This window comes from Parasteatoda tepidariorum, chromosome 5 (assembly GCF_982258835.1).
Source record: "Parasteatoda tepidariorum strain Cologne lab strain chromosome 5, Ptep-v5.0, whole genome shotgun sequence".
In the NCBI taxonomy this organism is placed as follows: domain Eukaryota; kingdom Metazoa; phylum Arthropoda; class Arachnida; order Araneae; family Theridiidae; genus Parasteatoda; species Parasteatoda tepidariorum.
In genome coordinates, this window is record NC_141759.1 from 77391114 (window position 1) to 77417187 (window position 26074).

At 29.6% G+C, this 26074-nt stretch overlaps 1 protein-coding gene across 1 annotated transcript in view; it reads left to right on the forward strand.

The window, feature by feature from the left end:
- The window catches only part of LOC107454530 (uncharacterized), a 35937-nt gene that overhangs the window by 1767 nt on the left and 8096 nt on the right, over window positions 1-26074 (forward strand). Inside the window, exon 2 of the mRNA XM_087162867.1 lies at window positions 17354-19237. Within this exon, the coding sequence (XP_087018993.1) occupies window positions 17445-19237 (1793 nt within the window). The 5' untranslated portion in view covers window positions 17354-17444. The remainder of the gene's footprint in view (window positions 1-17353; window positions 19238-26074) is intronic.

Here is a 26074-nt window from a genome sequence, read left to right on the forward strand (position 1 = left end):
TAAAAAAAGGAATCAATTTATACACTTTAATAATTATTTATAGAGAATGATTACTTTGGTTTGAATATTTGAAATATTTTTTTATTGGACACTTGCACTTCAAAAAGAAAAAGATAACGGATACTTACTCATGTGACTTATGATATCAGCTCCAGCTGATTGTTTATAAGTAAAATGATGTGTTTGAGTTGAGCTAAATTTTGGCACTTGAAGTTAGTTTCTTAATTGAATTTAATTAAAGACTGTATCTATTATTGAATTTTTCGAAATGTAGGCTCCTATGCTATCAGAGCTGACCTATCAAGCAATATTGGAGCAAACAAGTTCGCAAGTTAACGTTATGTTAGTATTAGTTATGTCGGACTGTCTAATTCATGGGCTCTATCTAAATGTAATTCTTCGTCTACGTCGTCTACTTAACTTAGATTTATTATTTGTTAATGTATTTTATTGTTTGTTTATGTACTATTTTATTGTAATTGTGATATATTTTTGTTTTGTGTACCTGGCAATTTCGTTGCGTATCTAGTTTGTTTATGTTCTACATTGCTTCAAGCCTGTTTTCGTGTTAAGCAAGCAGGGTTGCCACAGGAGACTAAAATGCAACTATTTTTGGCATGAGGCGACTATGGCAACTTTTTTTGCCTGAAAAGGCTTAAAAAGCAACTATTTTCAGGAAAAGAAAACTATTGGGAGACTTTTCTGTACTCCTAGCGATATATATATATATATATATTTTTTTTAAAGCAAAAATTGGGTGGAAAATCTGTACCCCACAAGATAGTTTTGGAACATGCTGAACTTTTTTTTTCTTAAAAAAATAAAAAATTTTGAAAATTTTGAATTTCAAATTTGTGTCTTCACTTTTTAATTAATTCAATCTGCACAGACTCCATTGTAAGTCTATTTCATTTCTCGATCCCCTTTCTAATGATTATTGCTACGAAATTCCGTGTGATTTAAAAAAGCAATTTTTGATACGATATTACGATGCGTGAATTTCGAATTTGAGTAATCACTTTTCATGTGTGTGTATATATATATATATATATATATATATATATATATATATATATTCACGTTTACATAAAAATTATCATATTTGCCACCAACTTGACTGAATGGATCATGGTATATGACAATTAAGTCAATAACAAAATTTTAGTCATATTTTTGATGAATTTTTGTTCTTATTTAGGCAACTATTTTCCTAGTTCTTGGCTACTATTTTCATGCTTTAGGCTACTAAAAGCAACTATTTTGTTAATTTTTTCGTGTGACAACCCTGAGTAAGAAATATATATTGAAATAATCTTCATATAAGATTATAGAATGTGTCACTTCAGAGAATTGATACTTGACGTCATGTGGGGGTGTTATACCCCCACATTCAGCCCAACACCAAGTGCCTTGTAAATTGCTACAGAAGCAGTAGTTCTCAAAATATGTACTACATAGTTATAGGGTTCCAGTGACGTGTTAAATGGGTTCCAAGAGTAAGGATTGATTAGGAATAGTAAGGAACCTTTCTTTTTTTAGCATTTGTGTAATTATACCTTTAAATATATGTAGATCCAATCAATAATCTTTGCAATTTTAATATGATAATTTATTGAATATTTTAATTACCTTTATGCAATTATATAAAGTTAAAAGAAAATAAAAAAATAATATTCTTTTTTTTTCTATTAAAAATATATGGTATACATAGTGAAATTAACAAGTCAATACCTCTGGGGGTAGGGGAGAGTGATGTCAATTGTAACAGGGTACGATTATAACAGAGCAAAAATTTCGAGTGTCGGGTTCTAGATTTGGTTCCTAGGTGGCGTGCAAAGTGTATTTAATAAATCTACATGTACACCCCAACTGGTAACCATTTTTATGTACTTTTGAAAGAGTTACATCACAAAAGATATTTCCCCGCTACGTAAGTACTTTTTTTGGTATTCGAATATTATAATGTAACAAAGTAATTTTGTTTAAACAAATAAGAATTATAAACAGAATATGTAAGTGGACACCTTAATTAACATTTAAAAAAAAAAAGAAGATTAGTTTTGTTAATTAACTAGCATTGCTTTTAACAAATGAAGCTGAAATGGCGTCTTGGGGATGATTGTAACAATAAGTAAAGGGATGATTATAACAGCTGAAAATAAATAATGTTATGTTTACAAACCATTACTTAACTCTTTAAGAACCACCAATAGTTTCCAATATCATTTATATTATGTTGTATGTGCACATTATTTTATTTGTCACCTTTCACAGCATAAATTAAAGTTTAATAAAATTGTACTGTAAAATTATATAATAAAAAAAATTACATTTTCAAAAATAAACAGCAATTGCTGCTACTAAATTAAGAGATGCAACATACATATATTTGATATTTAGCCTATACTGCTGAACGATAGAATATTCATTTCCGACGAATAATGAAAGAATCGTCTGCCGATGACAAAACTTAATTCGTTTACATCCATCTTTCTTGTTTTCTGCTCTCGGAAGGGTTTATTCAATTAACAAAACAATAATGAAGATAAACGAATTAATGAAGGGTCCGATTAAAGGAAAAATCATTTTGAAAAGGGTCCATTTTTAAGTTCGTCAAAATATTTTGTGAAGAGTCCGTTTTTATGAAAAAATATTTTGTGAAGGGCCCCAAATTTCTTCTTAACAGACCCCTGTATGTATATATATATATATATATATATATATATATATATATATATATATATATATATATATATATATATATATATATATATGTAATGGTATTGTGGTCACCATTAAATAAAGTCAATCAACACCACTAATGATTATGCTTATTCTTTAATAATAGCATGAGTCACACAGACTCTTAATTAAGATCGAACCACACAGGTTCCTGTTTCACATAGAAACATACTTCAACTAACTAATAACATAGTCACTCAGAGTCTTAACCACTAAGATAACCAATTTCATTTAGAAACTACTTCAACAGACTAACTCTTCTTTTACATCGAGAAAGCTCGTTGCATTTCGTTAAGGCGAGCGACATCTGGCGTGATAACTCAGAGGCTGTTGTCTCTCATGTTTGAAACTCGGTTATTTTGACGGGTTTCGTCCTCGAAATCTAAGAGAATGACTCAAAAAATCTGAAAAGAGAAAAAAAAACAAAGCAATATACAAAATAAACATGACAATTAGATGAAAAATTTTTGAAGGAAAAAAAACAAAGCTGCACCGTTCCATCAGTAAATATGCACTAATAAGTCCATAGCTTCATATAGTCTACAGCAGTGGTTGTTAAGTTAGGACCTTCATGTTGCCCAACTTTCTCTACTTTATATCGGTCGTTGTATTTCACTTTAACAATCTTATAAGGACCATGAAACTTTGGACGCAACTTTAAACCAGTTCCACATTGTGTTCTTTGAATCGCCACTAAGTCATCTTTTCTGTACTTGTGGGGTTGTTAGCACTTTCTGTTGTGGGTTGATTGATTCTGCTCTTGAATTTCCATAAGTCGTTGCTGTGCATCACTTCTAAGATCTTATCATTATTTCATAAAGTAGTTTTCATATTCCCCGGTTAAAATTTCTTTAATCCATAAATTTTATTTTCATTGTTTTTCATGGGTATTCCTGTTATCAGCTGAAATGGCGTTTTGTTTGTACAGGTGGAAATTTTACAATTTATAAATCGCTGAACATCGTTTACGTGTTTATACCAGTCCATTGGGTTATCGATGGATAACTTTGTGAGAATGGAAATGAGAGTTCCGTGCAATCTCTCTACTTGACCATTTCCACGAGGTACTCCAGTAGTAATAAGAATATGTTGAATATCTTCATCTTGACTATAGTCCTTAAATTCTTTAGACACATACGCTCCACCACGGTCTGATATAATTCTGGAGGGATTACCAAACGTTGTCTGTTGTAACAGCAATTTCTCTAAAGCAGCTTGAGCACTTACATTTTTGACGGGGTAAAGCCATACAAATTTAGAAAAACCATCAATCACAGAAAAAATATGCTGATATTTCTTTTTTGTTAAAGGCAATGGACCTATAAAGTCAATGTGGTATGTACTTAAAGGTACATCTTCTTTAGGAATAGGGTGTAAGAAACCTTCTTTCTTTCCTCGCTTATGGTTGCATAGAATACAGTCAACACACTTTGTTAGGACAGATTGTATTTTCTCTTTTAGACCAGGAATATAATAATTTTGTTAATAGCTTCCTCAGTTTTAGTGAGTGCATGCATAATGTCCCTTACTATGAGCTTCTTTAATGATATCATTTTGCATCGCTTCTGGTATTACTAAAAGATGCCTACCATTATCGTATCGATAAAGAATGTCATTTTCAGTGATCCGGAAGTTTCCGGAGATCGAAGGGACCAGACGTTTCAAAAAATCATTGATCACAGAAGTTTCCGGAAATCAAATTACAAAGATGGAACTTAAAAACACAGTTTATTTTATTTGTTTGTAAGGGAGAGCCAGAGAGATACTTTATAAGCTTATATTCGTGACTAATATTAATTTTTTATCAGTTAATAGTTGTTATAATCATAAACTCAAGAAAGAAAGACATATTTGTAAATTTTAATTATTTCCAATTTAAAACGTTTTTTTTTTCACTCAAGAAATTTTCCGGAATTTTGACTTGGACTCACAATCTCCCCTGAATATGAGACGTTTTATTATTGTTAATCAAAATAAATAAATTCTCTCTTAATATATTTATTACGTATGTGAGATAAATCTACTTCATCGAGGTCAATAGCATTAAATATCTGAGTTAAGAAAGAAAAAGTTTCCCATTTGGGCGAAGCCTCATTAATATTCGAATATTCCGAAGTCAAAATATAATCAGAAAACTGAGCCTTTCTTTGATCATAAATTAGCATAAGAGGGGAGGGGGGGTTACTGCGTATTGCTAACCTTGAAAGGAGCCCGTGAAAGAAATGTTTGCATTTTGATTTCCGCTTTGGTGGGGAATAAAATGAATGTTTTTACTTTCGCAAGGAATTATGCGATTTATATTTACTACTTTCAGTATGCTCGAATTTCGAACAGTGAGTTGACCGTTGGAAAAATGAATGTCTAAGCAACTTAAAATATCCATTCCCAAAATAAAATAAAATTGCATGTTTTCTACTACATGAATATTAGCATTTAAAACAAAATTATCAATGCTTACATCCGCATTAAAATATCCAAGGGGGGGGGGAATTTCTTCTGAACTGATACCTGTTACAACAAAAGTTAAAGAGGAATATACCCCAAATTTTGACAGAGTGCCGGGCTACACATACTAATTTCTGAACCAGTGTCACAAACTGCTGAAATTTCATAATTAAAAATGAATATTTGTTTCAAAATTCTTGTATGTATTTTGAACACTGTGATGAAGTACTTTCTTTTCTGCGCATTCATTGCTTTTATGGCCAGTTTTATTACAATGTCTAGATTTAACCATATTTTTATCACAATTTATACTTATATGGCCGTACTTATTACAAGAATAACATTTTGTATTCAAGGGTCTGTTTAGAAGAAATTTGGGTCCGTTAACGGACCCTTCACAAAGTATCTTTTCCTAAAAACGAACCCTTCACAAAATATTTTAACTTAGAAACGGACCCTTCACAAAATAATTTTTCTTTTAATCGGACCCTTCACAAATTTGCTTATCTTCATTATTGTTTTGTTAATCGAATAAACTCTTCCCAGGAAGGAAAGGGGGGGGGAGAAGAAGGACAGATGTAAACGAACTAAATTTTGTCTTCGGCAGACACTTATTCCTTTATTCGTCCGAAATGAATATTCTGCGTTCAGCAGTATAGGCAAAATACCAAATATTTCTATGTTGCATCGCTAATTTAGTAGCTGCAATTGCTGTTTAGTTTTTAAAATTTAATTTTTTTAATTATAATTTTACAGTGTTGAGCCTAATCTTGTATGTCTTTACAATCTAAAAATTCCTTGAAAAAGTTATTTTGCAATAACGGACCCTATTTGCACAAATTCACAGAAGCGGACCCTGGTTTCTGTGAATTTGTGCAAATAGGGTCCGTTAACTTTCCCTATTTCCCTTTCCCTCTTCATTGAATTGTGTGACGTTAAGTCACACAATTCAGTGAAGAGTGTGACTTAACGTTTATTTTATATTCACAAATTACGAGTAATTTTTTCACAATTTTACAAAAACGGACCTTTCACAAAATGTCTGGACAGACCCCTGGTATTCAACAATTTATTTTTGGTATGGTAAAAACATGATGCATTGATATTGAAAGGTGGAGCTTGAGAGGAGGCGGTGAGATCTTTGTTTTGTATTGGTTGTAGGTAGTTTTTAAATTTATTATCAATTTTGTTTACTCGGATTCTTGCGGTTTCATATGTTTCTAATTGCTCTATGAAAGGTTTCAGTTCAATGATCTTTTATAAATCATCTATAAAATGATCACGAATTTCCGACGGCAATTTTCGCTTCAATTGATCCACTATCATTAGTTCTTTAAGCCTTTTAAAATCTGTAATTTTGATGCCGGTTATCCATTCTTCGAAATAATGTTGTAGTTCATAAGCGAAATCTCGCCAAGAAACATTCTGTTCTTTTTTGTGGTAAAGAAATTTTTGTCTCAAATTGTTCCGGGGTCAAAATTAACAAAACAATAATGAAGATAAACAAAAACAAATTGTGAAAGGTCCGATTAAAAGATAAATTATTTTCTGAAGGGTCCGTTTTTAAGTTAAAATATTTTGTGAAGGGTCCGTTTTTATGAAAAGATATTTAGTGAAGGGACCCTTCAATGAATTTTTGTTGACGCACCCAAAATTCTTCTAAACAGACCCTTGATAAGGATATTGGTGTTCACACGGTAAAGAACTTTGCCATCACCACTTAATATTTTTGCATCAAATTTTTCAAAACAAATTTAAGTTTCAGCTCATTTTAGGTGTTGATCTGGAACTAATGCAGCATTTTGGACATTAAGGTGAACTGTTATATCGATAGTTATTAAAAAATTGCTGATGCATAAAGCAGGGTGCGTAGCGTTTTTAAAAAGTGCTTGAAGGTGCTTATTTTCGTTTTTTTAAATGCCCTGTGCTTTTTTTCATTGGGTGTTTTTAAAAAGTGCTAAATTTTCCTTTTTTTAAAATGAGATTTTTCCATGTTGATTTTCGGTACGAAATATGCAAAAAGACACAGTTCATATTGTTCTATTCAACGTTTTCACAATTTATTCTACCCCAATCAATTTCGGCGTATTGTCAGTCGTATCAGTGTAGCGCATGAAAACGCCATTTGTTTTACATGATTCAAAATTTCATGATTTTTGAAAATTGTCAAAAACAATGCCAAAAGTTTTTTTTCGTGCTTAAAAACATTTTTTTAGTGCTTAAAAGGTGCTTATTTTTTGTTGAATAATTTAGCTACGCACCCTTTGAAGGCCTATTTACGGAAACTAATTCCTGGAAATAAACATTTTTAGAAAGTAGAGGACTTATACCATCTACTTAGCACGAAATATGGCACTTAAAATATATTTTGTTTCAATCTCTGATATACATTATGATAAGTGTGACAAGTTACAAAAAAGTCAAGCGCAATTACATGAATTTTTTGTGGTCTCCTCCAGTGAGATATATTTTTATAAAAACGGACCCTTCACAAAATATTATAACTTAAAAACGGACCCTTCACCAATTTGTTTATCATCATTATTGTTTTGTTAATCGAATAAACCCTTCCCAGGAAAGGGGAGAGGAAGAAAGACATGTAAATGAACTAATTTTTGTCTTCGGCAGGCGCTTCTTCCTTTATTCGTCCGAAATGAATATTTTGCATTCAGCAGTATAGCCTAAATACTAAATATTTATATGTTGCATCGCTATTTTAGTAGCTGCAATTTCTGTTTATTTTTTAAAATTTAATTTTTTTAATTATAATTTTACAGTGTTGAGCGTAATCTTGTATGTCTTTTATAATTTAAAAACTCCTTGAAAATGTTTTTTTTTTTTGCAATAACGGACCCTATTTGCACAAAATCACAAAAGCGGAATGTGATTTAACGTTATTTTATATTCACAAATTACAAGTAATTTTTTTCACAATTTTATAAAAAACGGACCTTTCACAAAATGTCTGGACAGACCCCAGGTGTTTTCTACAAAAAAAAAAGAACTCAAAATGCTTTGGATTTTGAGCTTCTTCGCATTCCTTGTTTCCAATTTTACTGGGTACTTGTTGTAGAATATTCTATCAAAATGGACAATATTTTAAGGTATTTTGATAGCTGATACACAGAGTCTGGCTAATATATTTCTGTCTTTAAATTACTCTTGAAATAACACTTGTTAATAACACTTTTTTCAACAACAAAAAAAAAATAATAAAAAAAAACGTGTATTAATTGTTCATTAAATTTCATTTATAAAGGGATATTTTTGTAGTATAAGCAAAGCATTTATCTATCTTGAAAAAGTTTGCAAGTTTTTTATACGAAAATTGCATAGTATGAACATTGTTGTCGTTGTATTTAACGTAAGAGAATAAAATTATAAATTGATTTAATTATGAGCATTTATGTTACAAGCAATAACAAATAGCAATTCGAATTAAGAGCATTTATCGCAAGTTTATAATTGAGTATATCCTACTGTATTTAATCACAGATGTTTAAAATCTTAACTTATTTCATTCGTTTAAACTATATGAAAGTAAAGTGAATTCAAGTCTAAAATAGATATTGTATCATTTTATACTTTGCTCTTTATTTTTAAAGCCGATATGAATAACTTTAATTATTCCTAAACATAATTCACGATTAATTAAAATTTTAATCTTTTTTTACATTATTTTTTTATGTTATTAGACAGAAATAAGGTATTCGCCAGTTCAGCAAGACAAGAAATTAATAATTAAATTTTTTTTCAAAAGTGTTACATCGAAAATAATTATTACTATAGGTATTTGTCTTTAAATACAAAAAACGGGATTATAAAAAATCGCTATTATTTATTTTCATTTAAGTCAATGAAATTTTTATCATCAGATTAAATGCATGGATTTTTAAAAAATACATTTAAGAAAACGATATAATCTGAATTTATTCACTTTTTCTTGTCATTGTCTAATATTTCTTACCGATATAACAACAAAATCTGAAATAACTATTATACTTGAGCCATTATACGTTAGTTTATAGAATATTTACATTTCTTTCAACAATTTTTCAAAAATTGATTTTACTGGAAGGGTTATCAAAATCTTTCAGTCTATTTGTTCTAGAAGTGGGTTTCATTATAAAAAAGTTGAAAACATATATAAAAACAGCTATCTATAAAAACCACAAACCAGTCGATAACCAACAGTTCGGATTTTATAGCAAAATAGTGGGAATTTTTTCCGGAAAATCATGTTTTATTCGCACACTGACAATCGGGTGCAAGGTCTAAATACTATTGTATTGAGTTAACACTTTGAAAATGGTATTGGTTTTAAATCGAATGATTCTTCAACAGAGAGTTCCGTGAAAGATTCGATGAAAAACAATTATCCCCAGGTAATAACCCATTCACGATGATTGCAAAATCTCGGCGTCTGCTGTCGAAAGCTGTACTTACCGATTCGTCGGTAATAGATGTCGAATTGAAATAACGGAACAAAAAATTAATCAAGGTAAAAAATAAAGTAAATAATCTCATAGGTTATTTAACCAGATACACCAGACGTGTAGTAAGAGACGTCCAATGGATAAGTCGATGTCAAGTATTTATGAAAACCACCTTAACGTGTACATACAAGTAACTAGATTTATAATATAAAATGGTAACATAAAACATACATAATTTCAACTTTTGGTGGAAGTTACTTAGGGAAAACAAAGTATGACATAAAAAATTAAATTGAAGAAAAAAATATGTAAAATAATCCAACTATATGCTGGATTAACCACATGAACTTGGGCAATTCTTACTTCTTATTAGCAATTAGTAACCCACCAAATCCCTAAAAATTATAAAATATGCTGTTTAATCAAAAGGCTGAAATTTCTGACCAGCTTTCTTTCCAATCCGATAACTGTGCGGCGATGAAAATTAATGTTAATAATTTCTAGTGTTCCTGAAATAAATTAACATAATGCAGCTTGAGACAACAACTAAAACAATGATTGAATAAAATTAGTCACAAAGAATTTTGAGGTTGTTTATTTATGCCAAAAAATTAAGTAACAAAATTGAACAGTATAATATCATCTAAAATAAATATATGAATTAATCTGATGTAACATATGAAGTAATCTAAATCTGATCTAAGCTTTTCTTATTATTTTCTAGAATTCCTTGTTTTTTTTTAAGTCTTCTTTTTTTTTTTAATTTTTATTCTTATTTGTTTTTTTTCTTCCGAGACATGAGACAGTTTTCTAAACAAAGGACATTTTTCCTATTTACTTTTTTTGAAGCGTTTTTATTATATGATTTTTTTTATAGATTTTAGCAGAGCATACATATATGTTTACTTTTACGATTTATCTCACGCTGACAATTTTCTTTGCGGCCGAAACTCGAAGCATTTGATGTTTTACAGGACGTCTTCAATCTGCCCCATTCATGTTCAATCTGTTTTTTTCTTCTTCTTTTATCTCTTATTTGTTTTTTTTCTTACGAGACACTGGACAGTTTTCTACACCAAGGACTATTTATTTATTTGTACTTTTTTTGTAGTTTTTTTCATTACATTATTTTTTTGATAGGTTATGCACAAAACATGCTTTCTCTCATAACTGCACCTCGTTGACATTTTTCTTCGCAATTGCGACCAAGCCTCAAAGCATTCAATTCTTTTTCAACGTCGTCAATCTGTACCAGTCTTAATTACCTTTTCTTGATGTTTCTTCAATCTAAACGTGTCTTATTCCTGATGTTTAATCAACCTGAGAGAGACTTATTTATCCATTCCTGATGTTTCTTTATTCTGAACGAGACTTATTCATATATTCCTGATGTTTCTTCAATCTAAACGTGTCTTATTCCTGATGTTTAATCAACCTGAGAGAGACTTATTTTCCATTCCAGATGTTTCTTCATTCTGAATCTTATTTTACTCTATTCCCTGATGTTTCTTCATTCTGAACGTGTTCGATTGTTCTCTATTACCTGATGCTTACTCAATCTGAACGGGATATATTTATCTATTCTTGATGTTTATTCAACCTGAGAGAGACTTATTTTTCTATTCATGATATTTCATCCATATATGCACCACTCATAATTATCGCTTTTCTGTTGTTTCTTCAAACTGCTCCAGTCTTGACTATCTATTTCCGATGTTTCTTTCTCAAGGCAGGAAAGTTGTTCTTCAAGTTAAGCTAAACTTTCATCAGATATTTTCGAAATTTTTTTCTCTATTTTAAAAAAAAATTGTCTTAATAAGGTAATTATATACCTTAAAGCATAGGTAAACATATACCTAAATCTGTCTGCTCTTATGAAATTCTGCTATGCGAATACAGTAAAAAAATCAGGTACAATACTACCTGGTACATCAAAAAAGCTAGGTAATAATTACCTATGAAGCAAATTTTGAGTTTTTTAAGATGTCATAGAATTTAAAGTTAGGTTTCCATAAAAAAAAATCTGCGTGTTAATTTACGTTCGTTATTGCTCTTCATTTTCAACTATTCCTCTTCTACTTTTACTCCATTTCTCTTCAAATCTTTCGTGTTCTAAGTTCTTTCCTTTTCTTTCGATGCTCAGTCTCTTCAGATTTTCCTTCGTTTTAAAATTCAATTACCTTCAAATCTCTACGTTCTTTCTCTTCTTTTTCATAATTTTTTTTCAAACTCTCTTCGCTCTCTTTAAATAGATTTCTTCTTTTTCATCATTTCTCTTTCAAATTCTCATAGCTCTCTTTAAATAGCTTTCTTCTTTTTCATCATTTCTTTTTCAAACTCTCGCTCTCTTTAAATAGCTCTCTTCATTTCTTTTTCAAACTCTCTTCGCTCTTCTTAGCTTTCTTCTTTTACGCTGTTCGTATAACACTTCTATAGCCAAACATGTTTCAGCTCTGTGATTGGTTCACACCTTGTTCTTGTGCACGTATGGAATTTAAATAAAGACATAAAATTAATAATGATAAAAAATAATTACACTGACAATTATTAATTTTGCTTCGTCTTGAATCGAAAATATTTTGTAAGTGATTTCAACTTTAGTTTCAACGATTTCTTTTTCGCTTTTTTGATTTCTTTTATATCTTGAAATATGTTTTCTTCTTCAACCAGGACTGACAGAATGGGTGGATTTGATCGGTTTTCTTTTTTCTTTCTTTCTATTTCTGCATCAGCTTGTCTTGCTTTTACTATTACTTCGAAATAAAAATCAAGGTTTAGTGTTGATCCAAAATCTCTGAATATTGCATCTCTATTGCATTGCCAACTGTCGGGGATTGTTTCCACCGCTGATTCTTGGTAAATTAGATAATCGGGAGAAGAACTGCTGAAAATATCTCTTGATGTTTTAGTATCCACGTCAGCATTTTCCTCCTTCGTTTCTTCGTAGGATGGTAAATTGGAAGAACTGCTGAGGATTTCATTCGATGTTACATTTTTATAGTCTGCATTTTCCTCTCCGTATTTTTGGTAGGATGTTAAAAAGGTGGAACAGTTGGAGATTTTGTTTGATGCTGCAATTTTTACATCAGCACTTTCCTCTTTGGACTGACAGGATGGTAAAATTAAGGAACTGCTGGAGATTTCGTCGGATGTTTCGAAATGAGTGTTAGAATTTTCTATGCTTTGATCTTGTTTTTCCTGTTTTAATATCTTCTCTTTCATGGCGGGACTTAAAGTGAAGAATCGCTCTCTAATTTCGTTCCAATCTAGGGGCATAAAATTTTCTTCTGGAATAGGAGGCGTGAACAGTTCGAGATCTTAGCATGGTGTAAGCTGCGGTTCGTTGTTGATACTATTGTAGTATGATATTGTTTCAGAAGGTTCTTTGGAATATTTATCATTTTCAAACAGAACAAGAGGAGTTTTGAGGTGAGGTTTTTTCTTTGGGAATCTGAAAAGTTTTAATTTTTTTATGAAATATATCTTATATATACTTTGTCTATATTGCACATAAATTTTAATATTTCATTAAATTCTTGCACATAAATCTTCAGTTCAGTGTAATTCGGGTTGTTTTGCATTTTTTTAAACATTTGAATGCTTTTTATGTATGTTTTCTTGACCGTATTCTTGATGTTACAAATTCTGAAGTTTTGCTCTGGAAGCAGAAAGCTATAGAAATACAATATTAAACATATCGGGGTTTCCAAAGAAAAAAAATCGAATTTTTTTAAGCTTTTAGGACCCGACAAATTCTGTTTCATTTTGTTGATATTATTCGCTATAATCAGCTTAAGTTTGAGGTTCGGAGAATTTAAAGTGAATGGTTCACTCAGAACAAATGTGTATTCATTGAAACGTTCGTTTAAACTGTATATTTATATTTAGTTTCTCGATATCCCTACTGTTAATCTTCTACATGTTTCATAACATATTATTAAATATTGAAAACTTATGTGCTAAATTAAGCATAATGTGATTTCTCACTTAGTTTCTCCAGTCATTTCAGAATGAAGTAGCTTTTAATATTTAAGTTCCAATAGATAAATATATATATTACAGGTGATTCAAATATCACTCAAAAACTAACAGAGTATGCGAAATAAAGTTGTCAATAATTAAAACATTATTGACAACTTTAATGCTGCCATGAGCAACAAGTAATAAGTGAAAAATTTTAAAGTAACGGCTTTCAAAATAAATGAATTATTACTTACAATTTGGACCAGATAATTCTGAAGAAGTTTTTCATATTTGGGATTTTTTAAGCAAGTTTTAGAAGTTCGGAACAGAAAGATTATTTGTCGCTATGATTTGTCAGATAGGTACGGAAATAAACGAAATGCATTTTTGAAACTAAAGAATTCTTCAATTTAATTGTTAACAGTTGATTCTTTCATTGTTACACTTTTTTAAAAAGAACTTCAAAAAATTTAATGTGTTTAGATTGTTGTTAAATAATGACAAGTCCGCAACAATACCTACATTTTAAGGACATAGAGATGATGCCCCCCCCTCCCAATAATATTCCTAAACTCGAGGAATTTTTCAAAATCCTTTTAAATCATCCCAAACTTTTTCTATTTATAGCTTATGTCTAGTAAAATTTATAATGGCCTATGTATAACTTAACAAAATAACTTAATGATTATTTAAATGTAATATGAAATCTTACTAGTTTAAAACTTATGTACAGGGATTGCATAAAATACTTAAACAACTATTTTATAACTTTAAAAGTGTTTGAGTAATGCAATTTCACATACTTTTCAAAAACGTTTTAAGCTTTAAGAGGTTTGCGGGAGCGACAAAAAATTATAAACGGGAAATAATGTTTTTGGACACCCCAAAAAATGTGGCAATAAATTTTTAACTTGTAAAAATTATCTTTGTTATTATATGCAATAAATGCACAAAATTTCGTTAACTTAGCTTAAATATTTATAGAGGTGTGGGCATTTTTATCAAGAACTAATTTTTTTGTCTTGCCTTTTTTTGGCTAAAGTTTTAAAAATATTCAATAAGTTGAAACAAAAATTTCAGAACAATTTAAATTAATTACAAAATTACTGCTTTGAAATTTGAGAAATATTCGTTTCAAACTGTGCAAGATATGAATAATTCAAGTAATTCTTTTTACTGCACATGCGATGGAAAAATGTGAATTTTTTTTCTTCTTTAATTTGTAAAAAATCGTGTTTGGCAACTAATAAGAAAAGCCAGATTTTAGTATCTTAAAAATGTTTAGAGTTTCAAGCAATATTCTAAGTTGTTTTCGTACTTTTTAAAACAAATCTCAAAATTATAATCGGTTTTTCACAAATTTCATTTTATACTATTAAGCAAAATGTATTAAAAATGACACCGATATTGTTAGGGATCATCCCCTTAAAAATATCTTCTCCTTCGCCTCTATTATTTGTTATGTAATTTTGTCGTATGTTACAAAATAATATTTGTAGAAAATCCCATATAATTTTTGAGTTTCTTTTAAAACGTATTGATTAATCGTGGTTTGGTTGTAATCGCATTTTATGAATATAGGCTTTTTCCATATGAAAACAACAAAAACAAAAATCCTTGACCACAATTTTTTTTCACATTATACTTTTGTTAAGTATTATGTTTTTCAATATAAAAAAAAATCTAAGGCGTTTTTTACTTTTAGTCATTAATGAAATAAATGGTAGGTCAAAATATTTCAGGATTTAAAATACGAAAGCCTATACAGGGGTCCGTTTAGAAATTTGGGTCCGTTAACGGACCCTTCACAAAATATCTTTTCATAAACCGACCCTTCACAAAATATTTTAACTTAAAAACGGACCCTTCACAAAATGATTTTTCTTTTAATCGGACCCTTCACAAATTTGTTTATCTTCCTTATTATTTTGTTAATCGAATAAACCCTTTCCAGGGCAGAAAACAAGAAAGATGGATGTAAACGAATTAAGTTTTGTCTTCAGCAGACGATTCTTCCATTATTCGTCCAAATAAAATTTTTTTTTCCAATTTCAGGCACTGAATTTGAATCTTTGCCTATACTATGCCAGAATTGTTGCTCATTTCGCGTTACCCAGTGGGCACCTGTGAACCAAAGTCACGGAGGCGAGCAACATAGCCCACGCCACACTGCCACAAACCCGTTTTATAAGGTGGGCCACATTCACACATCATACACACACACAACAGAGGACAGCACAAAGAGAGAGAGAAACATTCATGCCCAGAGCGGGATTCGAACCCGCTACCTATGGCTTCGCAGTCAGGCACGCTAACCGCTCGGCCGCCAGGCCGGCTCGTCCAAAATTAATATTCTGCGTTCAGCAGTATAGTCTAAATACCAAATATTTGTATGTTGCATCTCTAATTTAGAAGGAGCAATTGTTGTTTATTTTTTAAAATTTAATTTTTTTAATTACAATTTTACAGTGTTGAGCATAATCTTGTATGTCTATACAATTAAAAAACTCCTTGAAAAAAAATTTTTTTTTGCAATAACGGACCCTATTTGCACAAATTCATAAAAGCGGACCCTGGTTGAAAGAATGTGAGTAATTTTTTCACAATTTCACGAAAAACGAACCTTTCACAAAATGTCTGGACAGACCCCTGCTATATGACCATACAATAAGATTATATGGCAAAATAACAAAGTTCCTAGAACTCAATGATTTCACGTGATATATGTTAAATATTATACTTTTCAATAAAAAAGTATTTTAAGATTTTTTATGGTACAATAACGGAAGTTTCTTGTCCTTAATTTTTTTTTCGCATAATGTATTTTAAATATTACTCATTCAATACTGAAAAAAAAACAAGAAAAATTTTTTGGTGGGTCAGTAATAAAATAAAAATAGGCTTATGACCGAAATATTTCAGTATTTTATGGTAAATAACAAAACTATTAGACCTCATTTTTTTTTCATGTAATGAATGTTAACTACTACAATTTTCAATGCAAAAAATTATAAGTTGTTTTTTGGTCATTAATAAAATTAAAATATGTTTTTGTCCAAAATATTTCCAGATTCTTTTATTGGAAAATAACAAAATTCCTTATTATTTTACTATTAAATAACTATTATTTTATATTACAAAGCTAAAATAGAAATAATTAATTGGCATCTTCAGCCTTCTGTGGCAAATAAATTTCCATATTTGCTGTGAAATATCTATATATTAATAGAATGCCTAATGCTTAGTCCATTCTCTAAGTTGAATTTTCATGAGCATTATAAAGTAAGAATAATTTAAAATAATCAAATTTAATAAGTTATATGATTTTTTAATAAATAAGTTATATGATTTTTTTTAATAGAAGGTAAATATTTAGACTTTATTGTTCAGTTTCTTCTTATAACTAATAATAATATAACTAATAAAACTTTAGAATATTTAATATAACTTTAAATAAACATTTTTTCCATTTTTTTTATTTATATCGTACATTAAAAAATTATTGAAAATTTCAAAATTATGCCTCTAAAGTTATTTGGGTTACCTAAAGTCGTATTTCATTCTTCGTAAAATATTTTGTTAAACCAAATATTTACCACTTAGAAAATTTAAGTTCATCATAAAATTTGGTTTATAAATCATATTTAGTGTCCTTTGTTTATCGAATAGATATATGCTCCCTTTTATTAACTCGATATAGTGCTGAGTGAACAAATAAAGTCTCTATGTCATTGGCAAATAAATACACATTTAATATTTATTTTTAGGTGCATAATTTTACAAGAAAGGAGAGGTCTAGGAGTCCGTTTCTTTGCTTAAAGATAATTGAAAAGAAGGAAAGATCCTAAAAAAGCGAATATGACACTTCTTCATCTCGCCACCGGATCAGGCCAATCAGATGTCGTTAAAGATTTAATCGAAGCGGGAATTGACGTAAATGAGCCTGATGAGCATGGAGCCCGACCCATTCATCTAGCTTCAATGTTTGGTTTTGAGGAAGTTCTTAAAACCTTACTGGATAATGGTGCTATGTATAACTGCACTGATAAATATAATAACACTCCACTGAATCTCGCTGTCACAGAAAATATAAAAGCATTACTTAAAAGTATGAAGAACTTTTTTTTATCTGTCAAAAGCAACGATGTTTCAAGTGTAAGGTCATTAATTGAGAAAAGTGTTAACGTTAACGCCAAAGATGCTACAAATGCTTCACCATTGCATTATGCTGCCTGGAAAGGAAACTTAGAAATAGCAAAGCTTTTGATTAAAAATGGCGCGAATCCCGATTCAATCGGGAAAAATGACTACACAGCTCTTCATTATGCTTCAAAGTTCAACAATTATGAAATAGTAAAACTGCTGTTAGAGAATGGTGCAATATACAATAGTTTATCAACAAATAAAAAGGTCCCTCTTGAACTTGCTGAAGACAAAAATGTTATTGATTTATTAAAATTAATCGATTCTTCTTTTGAAAATTTGCAAAGTTCTAATTTTGATGATGTTTTGCTAGTTCTTGAAAAACTTCGTGGCGCAACTACCATGAAAGCTATAGCAAAAGCGAAAAACAGAGAAAAGAAAACAATAATAAATTTTGCTATCGGCAGTAATTTTCCTAAATTGCGGCAATTGTATCGGATCATTTTTGATGATAGTGGTACGCATGTTTACAAGACTAGAAAATGTGTCACTAATGAAGACTATGATAAAGCTTTAAACAAACAAATATTTCTACATGAGAAATTATCGCAAATAAAAGGTTTTGATAATGCTATCACTTTAGAAGCTGAAGATAGAATACCACTAATCCTCTATGAACAACAAAAACTCCAGAAAGCATTAGAAGTTTGTCAAAATATTTTACAAAAAAGAATTAAGATTTTTGGATCAGATAACAAATACTCCCTACGAATGCAAGCGTTTTTGGCTCAAGTTTTACATAAACTAGGACAAAGCTCAAAGGCGATCGAGATTTTCCAAGAGGTATACAAAAAGCAACTTGAATTATTGGGTTCAGATAATTTAGAAGTTCTGTCTACTTTATCTAATATGGCCGGAGCTTTTTGTAATCTAGCTAGACATGAAGAAGCTCTGGAGGCTGATGAGACTGTTTTTAAAATGTACCTTAAACTATTTGGTCCAAAGGATTCCAGAACTTTAATTGCGCACGGTAATGTTGGACGATCTTTAAAGCAAGTATGCAAACTCGATGAAGCTATTTCTGTCTTTAAGTTTGTTCATGAGGAAATGAAAGAAGTATTAGGTCCATTTCATGCAGAAACTCAGGACGTACTTGGCAATTTACATGCTGTATTGCATATCAAAAACTTTTCGCACGATGCTTTGGAAGGATTAAGAGAAGTTTTTAAAATACAAAAAAATAACTTAGGCTCACACCATGATCTAACGTTGAATGCAGAAAAATATTTGTGTGAGGCATTATTTCTCGAAAAGAAATTCAATGAAGTTCTGAATATTTTAGAAGAGAGTGTTATAGAACGAAAATCTTTCTTCGGAGATAATCATCAATTTTTTCATTTCGCAGAAAAAATGATAAATGCTTCGAAGTTAGGTTTATTGATGGGAGGATTACAAGGTTTCCCTTTTATGAGTGCAAATAATTATTTCCATTCTCAAGGATATTTTTAGTACGTTTAAAAATTTTATTTTTCTATTCATAATATTTTACTATAACATATGAATGAATGATAATAAAATTTAAATATGATTTATTCAACACACCTATACCCAGTTTTTCTGATGAAAAGCCAGTTTCAAATTATAGCAATGTTGACAATACAAATGTAACTTTCTTTTTTTAAAGATTAAAGCAATGAGATATGTTCATAGTTAGTTGATTATTTCTGTACGTCTAATGTTCATAGTTAGTTGATTATTTCTGTACGTCTAAAGTAAATTTTATATCTGTGAACAGAAAAAATGATATCTGTTATGTTGATATATATTATACGAATATACTATAGAAAATATTTTATTCAACAATATGTTGTGGGTTATTTATGATTTGTGGTAATGCTAAATCGAATGAGAACATACAATGTAGAAAATTCTACTTACAAATTATGTATAAATTTACAATATGTTAATTGAAAACCAATAAACTATGCTTCAGGGTTCTCAGCGGTAATACAGTACAGAACCCGTTATCCGGAAATCAGAAAACCGGAACGAAATTCAATAAAATTTCCCGTATTTTTTTTTTTTTTTTTTTTTTCAATTTTTATTTTCCTCATAAGATTTTAGGATTTTTCTTTCCTTTTTGAAAGATTACCATCACTTTGGAAATAATCATTAGTGTATTACTCCATCGTTTTTTCTTCTTTTTAAGATTATTTCCAAATAATTTTTTTTTTGGTTGTGCTTAAAGAAAACTGCTTTTTGTAGCGATTTAGAAAACCGGAAAAATCAGTTATCCGGAATACCGATCGTTCCGGATAATCGGTTCCCTACTGTATCTAAAAAAATTTAATGAATCGATAAAGCTAGAAAAAAGTTTCCTTTAATTATTAAAAGTATCATACTTCGAAATTTTTTATTTATATAATAGTTTTAAACCATACATTATTAATTTACTGGTCCCATCAACCAGTGCCCGTTTCCACCAGTTCAAATTTCGGTGAATAATTAAAGGTAAAGGTAGTTTTAACAACTCACAACCTTTTTACTGCTCTATTGGCTTCTAACCAAATGTCACATTTAATGGTAAAACTTTTTTTTTTCAATTTTCGGTTACTTAACTTTTTTTAATGTATAATTCTCAATAATTGTTTCAATCTAAACTAAGCAAATATAGTAGTTTTCCTACAATAAGTTTTTGATCGTGAAATTGCTGCAACCACTGCCTGAAATTTAAAAAAAACTCATTTTAAGCAGGATTTTTAATAAACATCGAGTGATTTGTAAATTCAAAATATGTCAGAAAATAATTTGCAAATGCTTTTTATTAATCTATCCTTGTTGACAAAAGCAACGCTCTATTGTTTTTTAAGAGATTCTTATGATAATATTGATAATATACTAATAAGGATTCGTATAGATAATGAATATTGATAATGATTTATATTGATAATGATTTTAGTTTTGTACAAGTGTTACAGACCGAAGAACAATTTCTTTTTTAAAAATTTAAATCTCATAGAAACTTTTTTTTTCATTATAAGTTTTGTTACCCTCTCATAGATAATTTTTATATTGCATGACTGTTTGATCAAAATTAAAAAGCTTGTTTATTACCATTTATATATTTCCACCTAAAGAACTTAGTGGATGAAGGAGGCAAATAACTTTTTTCAGATGTACTTTATAATCTGGGAAAGTAACATAAAATTGTTGAATCAATGTGATATGTTTTATGCAACAGAATATTTTTGTTTGCTTTCACTTCAATTTTAACGTACGAAATCATATTAATTTTGTTTATGCTTGCAGGTATATTTTTTTTCTCAAATTAGGTAGTAGTGCATAAAATAATACCAGTTCAAAAATTTTTTTAGTAGATTTAGTGGAACTTAAACCAGTAAATTTAGTGGAACTTAAAATAACTTGCTAATACTTACATAAAGAACTTAGTGGATGAAGGAGGTAAATAACTTTTTCAGATGTATTTTATAATCATTGTGAGTAGCATGAAATAATCAAATCAATGTGGATATGTTGATGTAACATAATTTTTCTTGCATTCACTTTAATTTTAAAGTAAGAAAGCATATTAATTTTGATTATGTTTGCAGGTATATTTTTTTCTCAAATAAGGTAGTGGTGCATAAAATAATACCAGCTCAAACTTTGGTAAATTTAGTGGAATTTAAAATAACTTACTAATACTTACATAAAGAACGTAGTGGATGATGGAGGTAAATAATTTTTAGGAGGTATTTTATCATCATGGAAAATAACATAAAATTGTCGAATCAATGTGGATATGTTTGATATAACAGAATTTTTTTTTTTGCTTTCACTTTTATTTTAACTTAAGAAAGCATATTAATTTTGATAATGCTTGCAGGCAGGTATGTTTTTTCCTCAAATTAGGTAGTGGTGCATAAAATAATACCAGTTCAAACTTTGGTAAATTTTGTGGAACTTAAAATAACTTATTAATACTTACATAAAGAACTTATTGTAAGTAACATAAAATTGTTGAATCGATGTGGATATGTTTAATGTAACCGTTTTTTTTTTTTTTATTTAACTTTAATTTTAACGAAAGAAAGCATATTAATTTTGATTATTCTTGCTGGTATATTTTTTTCTCAAATTAGGCAGTGGTGCATAAAATAATACAAAGAATTATTAACGACGCCTTCCAATAAGTCAATAAAAAAATTGAATACCACTCTTCATCTTCTGATCCAGATTATAGCCACTTTTGAGAATTTATTCCTTGGAAAGGATAAAGTTGGTAAGTAGGCGGGGGGGAGGGGAATGCATTTTTAATTTTAAAAGCATTAAGCTCAAAGTTCGTAAGTAACACGGGTAGGTAGCTAAAATAGTGTAATTAATAACATTTTATAAAAAAATTCTGATTAACGTTGGTGTAACTTCTATGTACTCTCATAAAAAAAAATTTAAAAATATTTTTCAGCGTTTGAAAATTGCAAGAAGCAAAACATATTTTTTTTCTGATTATCCTACCGGGTAACCACTACCACGAAAAATTTAAAAAGTTGTAAAAATAATGCATGATGATTACGAAACTTTTAAGACTTTAAAAGCTTACTTTTAAATTTTAAGAACAACTTAGGCCTGTTTTAGCGTCTGGAAGTATTTCTCTTAATTTAAAAATATGTTTTGGGAAATATAATTCTTAGAAACGATTTGTTTCATTAGTTTTTTTTTCAATCATTAGTTTTTTTTTTTTTCAATCACAAATTTTTTTTCACAGTCTTAAACAATTTGAATGCTAATAACCCGAATTCTCAAAACATGACTATCAGAAATCCAGAAACGTTAATACTTATCCTGATTCTTCAACTGGACGTGTGGAGCTGTTGTTGACGTTATTTATATTTGTCATGGACTCCGTAAGTTGTGGTGTTCGACTTAAAGATTGTTGAAATGCTAATGAAATAGAAAATCATTTTATCACGATATATCCAATAGAGGACTTTTTCTCTCTTTTTTTGTATAATTATGGACAGAGACACCACAAAGTGGGCTGCTGTAGGTCGTATTGTCATAGTCAGTAGGTTGTTCGAAGCTTTTAGACTTGTCGTTTGTGTATTTATCGATATACTTTCGGAAACATTACAGTTTCTTAAAATATTATGTATCATTTCATTGAGTCAACAACTAGTATGCATTGTAATTCAAGATCGAATTCAAGGTGGTTGCACAGACATGACTTTTGGGGGAGTTAGGTCACATAATCAGGATTAAAATTGCACATTCTGATGCCACAATAGTCATTTAATATTTCCTAGATTTTAAAATTTCTTTTATTTCGCAAATTTTATTTTCTCTCTTTCTTAATCTAATTTTACTTATATTAAACAATTTTAATTTTTTCACATTTTATGAAAAGAAAAAATATAAATATTTTATTCTCTTCTTAACAATCAATCTAACGGCTGACTTACAAAATAAATGTAAAACTCATTAATTCATTGTCGCGACTAAATCGAGCATCAAAATCTAACTCTTTATTTCTTAAGTTATTTTTCTTTCTCTAGCCGCAAAAAAATTTCAGTTACAATGTTATATTAATCTCACGGTGTTTTTGACAATTAAGCCCTAATTATTTCAAATTTAATGAAAATTATGGGGGGTTGGTTTTGTGTTTAATTATTTTATTTCTCAATAAATTGCCCACTAATGATCTCGTTCCATGCTCCTAACTGTCAGTTGGGGTCAATTCAATTACTTTTAAATTTGAATTCTTAGCTTTAGGATTGGTCTGACAGTTAAATTACTTAACGAAAATCTTCATGTTAGAAAGAATATGCTTCTCTTTATCTCTATAAGGGAACGCTTTTTATACCATTTTACACATCAAAGTAAATAAATTAAAAGGCATATAAAGAATGCATGGTGGTCACACAACGATATACTTTAAGCTCTGGCAAAATGAAAATCAGTTTCTCTCATCATTTCAATTAATATAATCCATTCAACTATTACTTGGGAATTTTTTCTTTGGAAAGGTTAAAGTTAGTGCGTATAGGGGTAAAAAATATTTTTAATTAAAAAAAATAATGATAAAGTTTGTGCGAAACACAGGTCTAAGTGGCTCAAATAGTATAATTAATAACATTTTGTGCAGATGAGTTTTATAAAAAAAATTTCTTGATAACATAGCTGTAACTGTAATCTCTCATTAAGAAAATTAAAAACCTTATGCATTACAACTGTTCAAAAGTTGCATATGGCTTAAATATAACAAATTTGTTCAATCAATTGTTTCCACCCAATATTATATCAATATATTTATTCAAATCATTCAATCGATTGTTCACATTATAATTATCAGTTATTGAAATTTACGCTTATTTAGTGAAACTTTAACCATGAGGTCGTTATTAGATCTACGAAAATAATCAAAAAAATAATTTGTGCCATATATTTCAAAACACAATGTATACCAAATTTCGAATGATATAGTTTCATTTTATTTCACAGTCGGCATTTAACAAACGACATACTTATGATTATACGGCTATCAATGTTTTCTATTGTAATTGCAGTTCAGGATTCCTCCTTGTAAATTTGAACACAACCAAAAAGGCCAGGAAACTCTTAAAAACTCAATCGAAGCAAACTAGCCTTCGTTGATTACTTTTTGATGAAACTAACTAGCATTTGCTTGTAGAAAGCCACGAAAACCTCCCACTGTTACTCAGACAGCGAGAGATAACTCTATTCCATGATCCGTCTACCACTGAGAATAAATTTACATCAGCACGGTGGTCGGTGCTAGTCGTGAGCAGAACTAGAATCTATCAACCATTGCTGAGATTTGAATAATGTATCCCACAAAAGTGGATTTATTGAGATACTTAGTTAGTTAATTCTAATTAAAGCAAAAAAATAAACTCGTGTGTTTATGGAAAATAATAATCACAGGTTATAAGTGCGCCAGTTACCATGCCAAAAATGAAGCCTATAAATGAACGCATGTAAATATTTAAGCGAGAAAAACAAACACAATCGAAGTCTAATGAATTACAATTGAAAAGATATAAAATCTGTTCTGTTTGTTGGATAAAAGCTGAGGAGGGGGGTGTCTGAAAACCGCCTTTCAATTCCTCTCAGTTTCCGGCAGCAAACAAACAGGTTTTGATGTGTTTTATATTAATTTGTTAACCCCAATCCTTATATTTTTACTTCATATTTGTCAAGGATTTTAAAATATGTATGAAGAAGAAACAAATTATATATATATCTATATTTCTATCATAATTTTTGTTTAGCCCTCTTTAGAACAAGAGTTAGAAGATAGGTTAAAAAATAGGCTTTGAAATGTATATGAATTTATAGTAAATTTTTTAATGTTTCTCGAAAAGACCCAATAATTAACAACTTTTTTCTTCATTGAATTCTGATTAGTTCATTGAAATCTAATCAATTCAGCTTTACACTATATTAAAACGGTATTATAAACTTTTCATTGTTGAAAAATGAGCACTTATAAAAGTAGCTTCATTATAACCTGATTAAAAAATTTCATTCTCTACAAAAATATACCCTTTGAATAAAAGAGTCAACATGTCAGCTCAAACATCGGCTCCCATTTTCAAGACTTGCCCGACGCGAAAGTCTTGAAAATGGGCACCTATTTTTATTGAAAGTCCTTAGCCAGGCATTCACTTTTAGCAAGCCTTGAAAATGGGCACCTAATTTTGAGCACTTATATCCAGTTTATATATTCCTTAAAATGAATGAAGTTTTTTTAATCAATGTCTTACCGCTTCTGTTTCTTGTTATTATTAATGTAATAGCTTCATTATGTTAGAATACTGTTCAAATATAATAAGTAAGACCTATTCCTTTTCAGTCGCTTCAGTAAATTGTTTTCATAAGTTCGAATAAAACCAAGTTCCGATAATATATGAAGGGATAAATTATTCTTTCCAGTCTTTTGTATTAAAAAACTTACTTTTATTTGAATAGGTTTATTCTCGAAATGTATCTCACTGCAGAGAAAATGTAAATAATCAGAAACAAACCGGTCGAAAAATTGTTTAAGGGCGACACTTTTATTTGCGTAACTAACTAATACACCAATTGTCCAAATTACTAACCTTACGGGTACGCGATTATACACTAAAATATTTTCCGCGCCTCCGAGAAAATCGGGTTGTGAAACATTTTTAGACGATTAAATAAATTTTTAAAAAAATCTGTGCTAGGACAAAAATTTATTAAGACAAATTTACCATGACGAAAGTTACAAAAATGTATTAAAATTACTTATTAAGGATAATTAATTGCCGATTTATAATTATTTTCATCAGGAATAAGTTCGA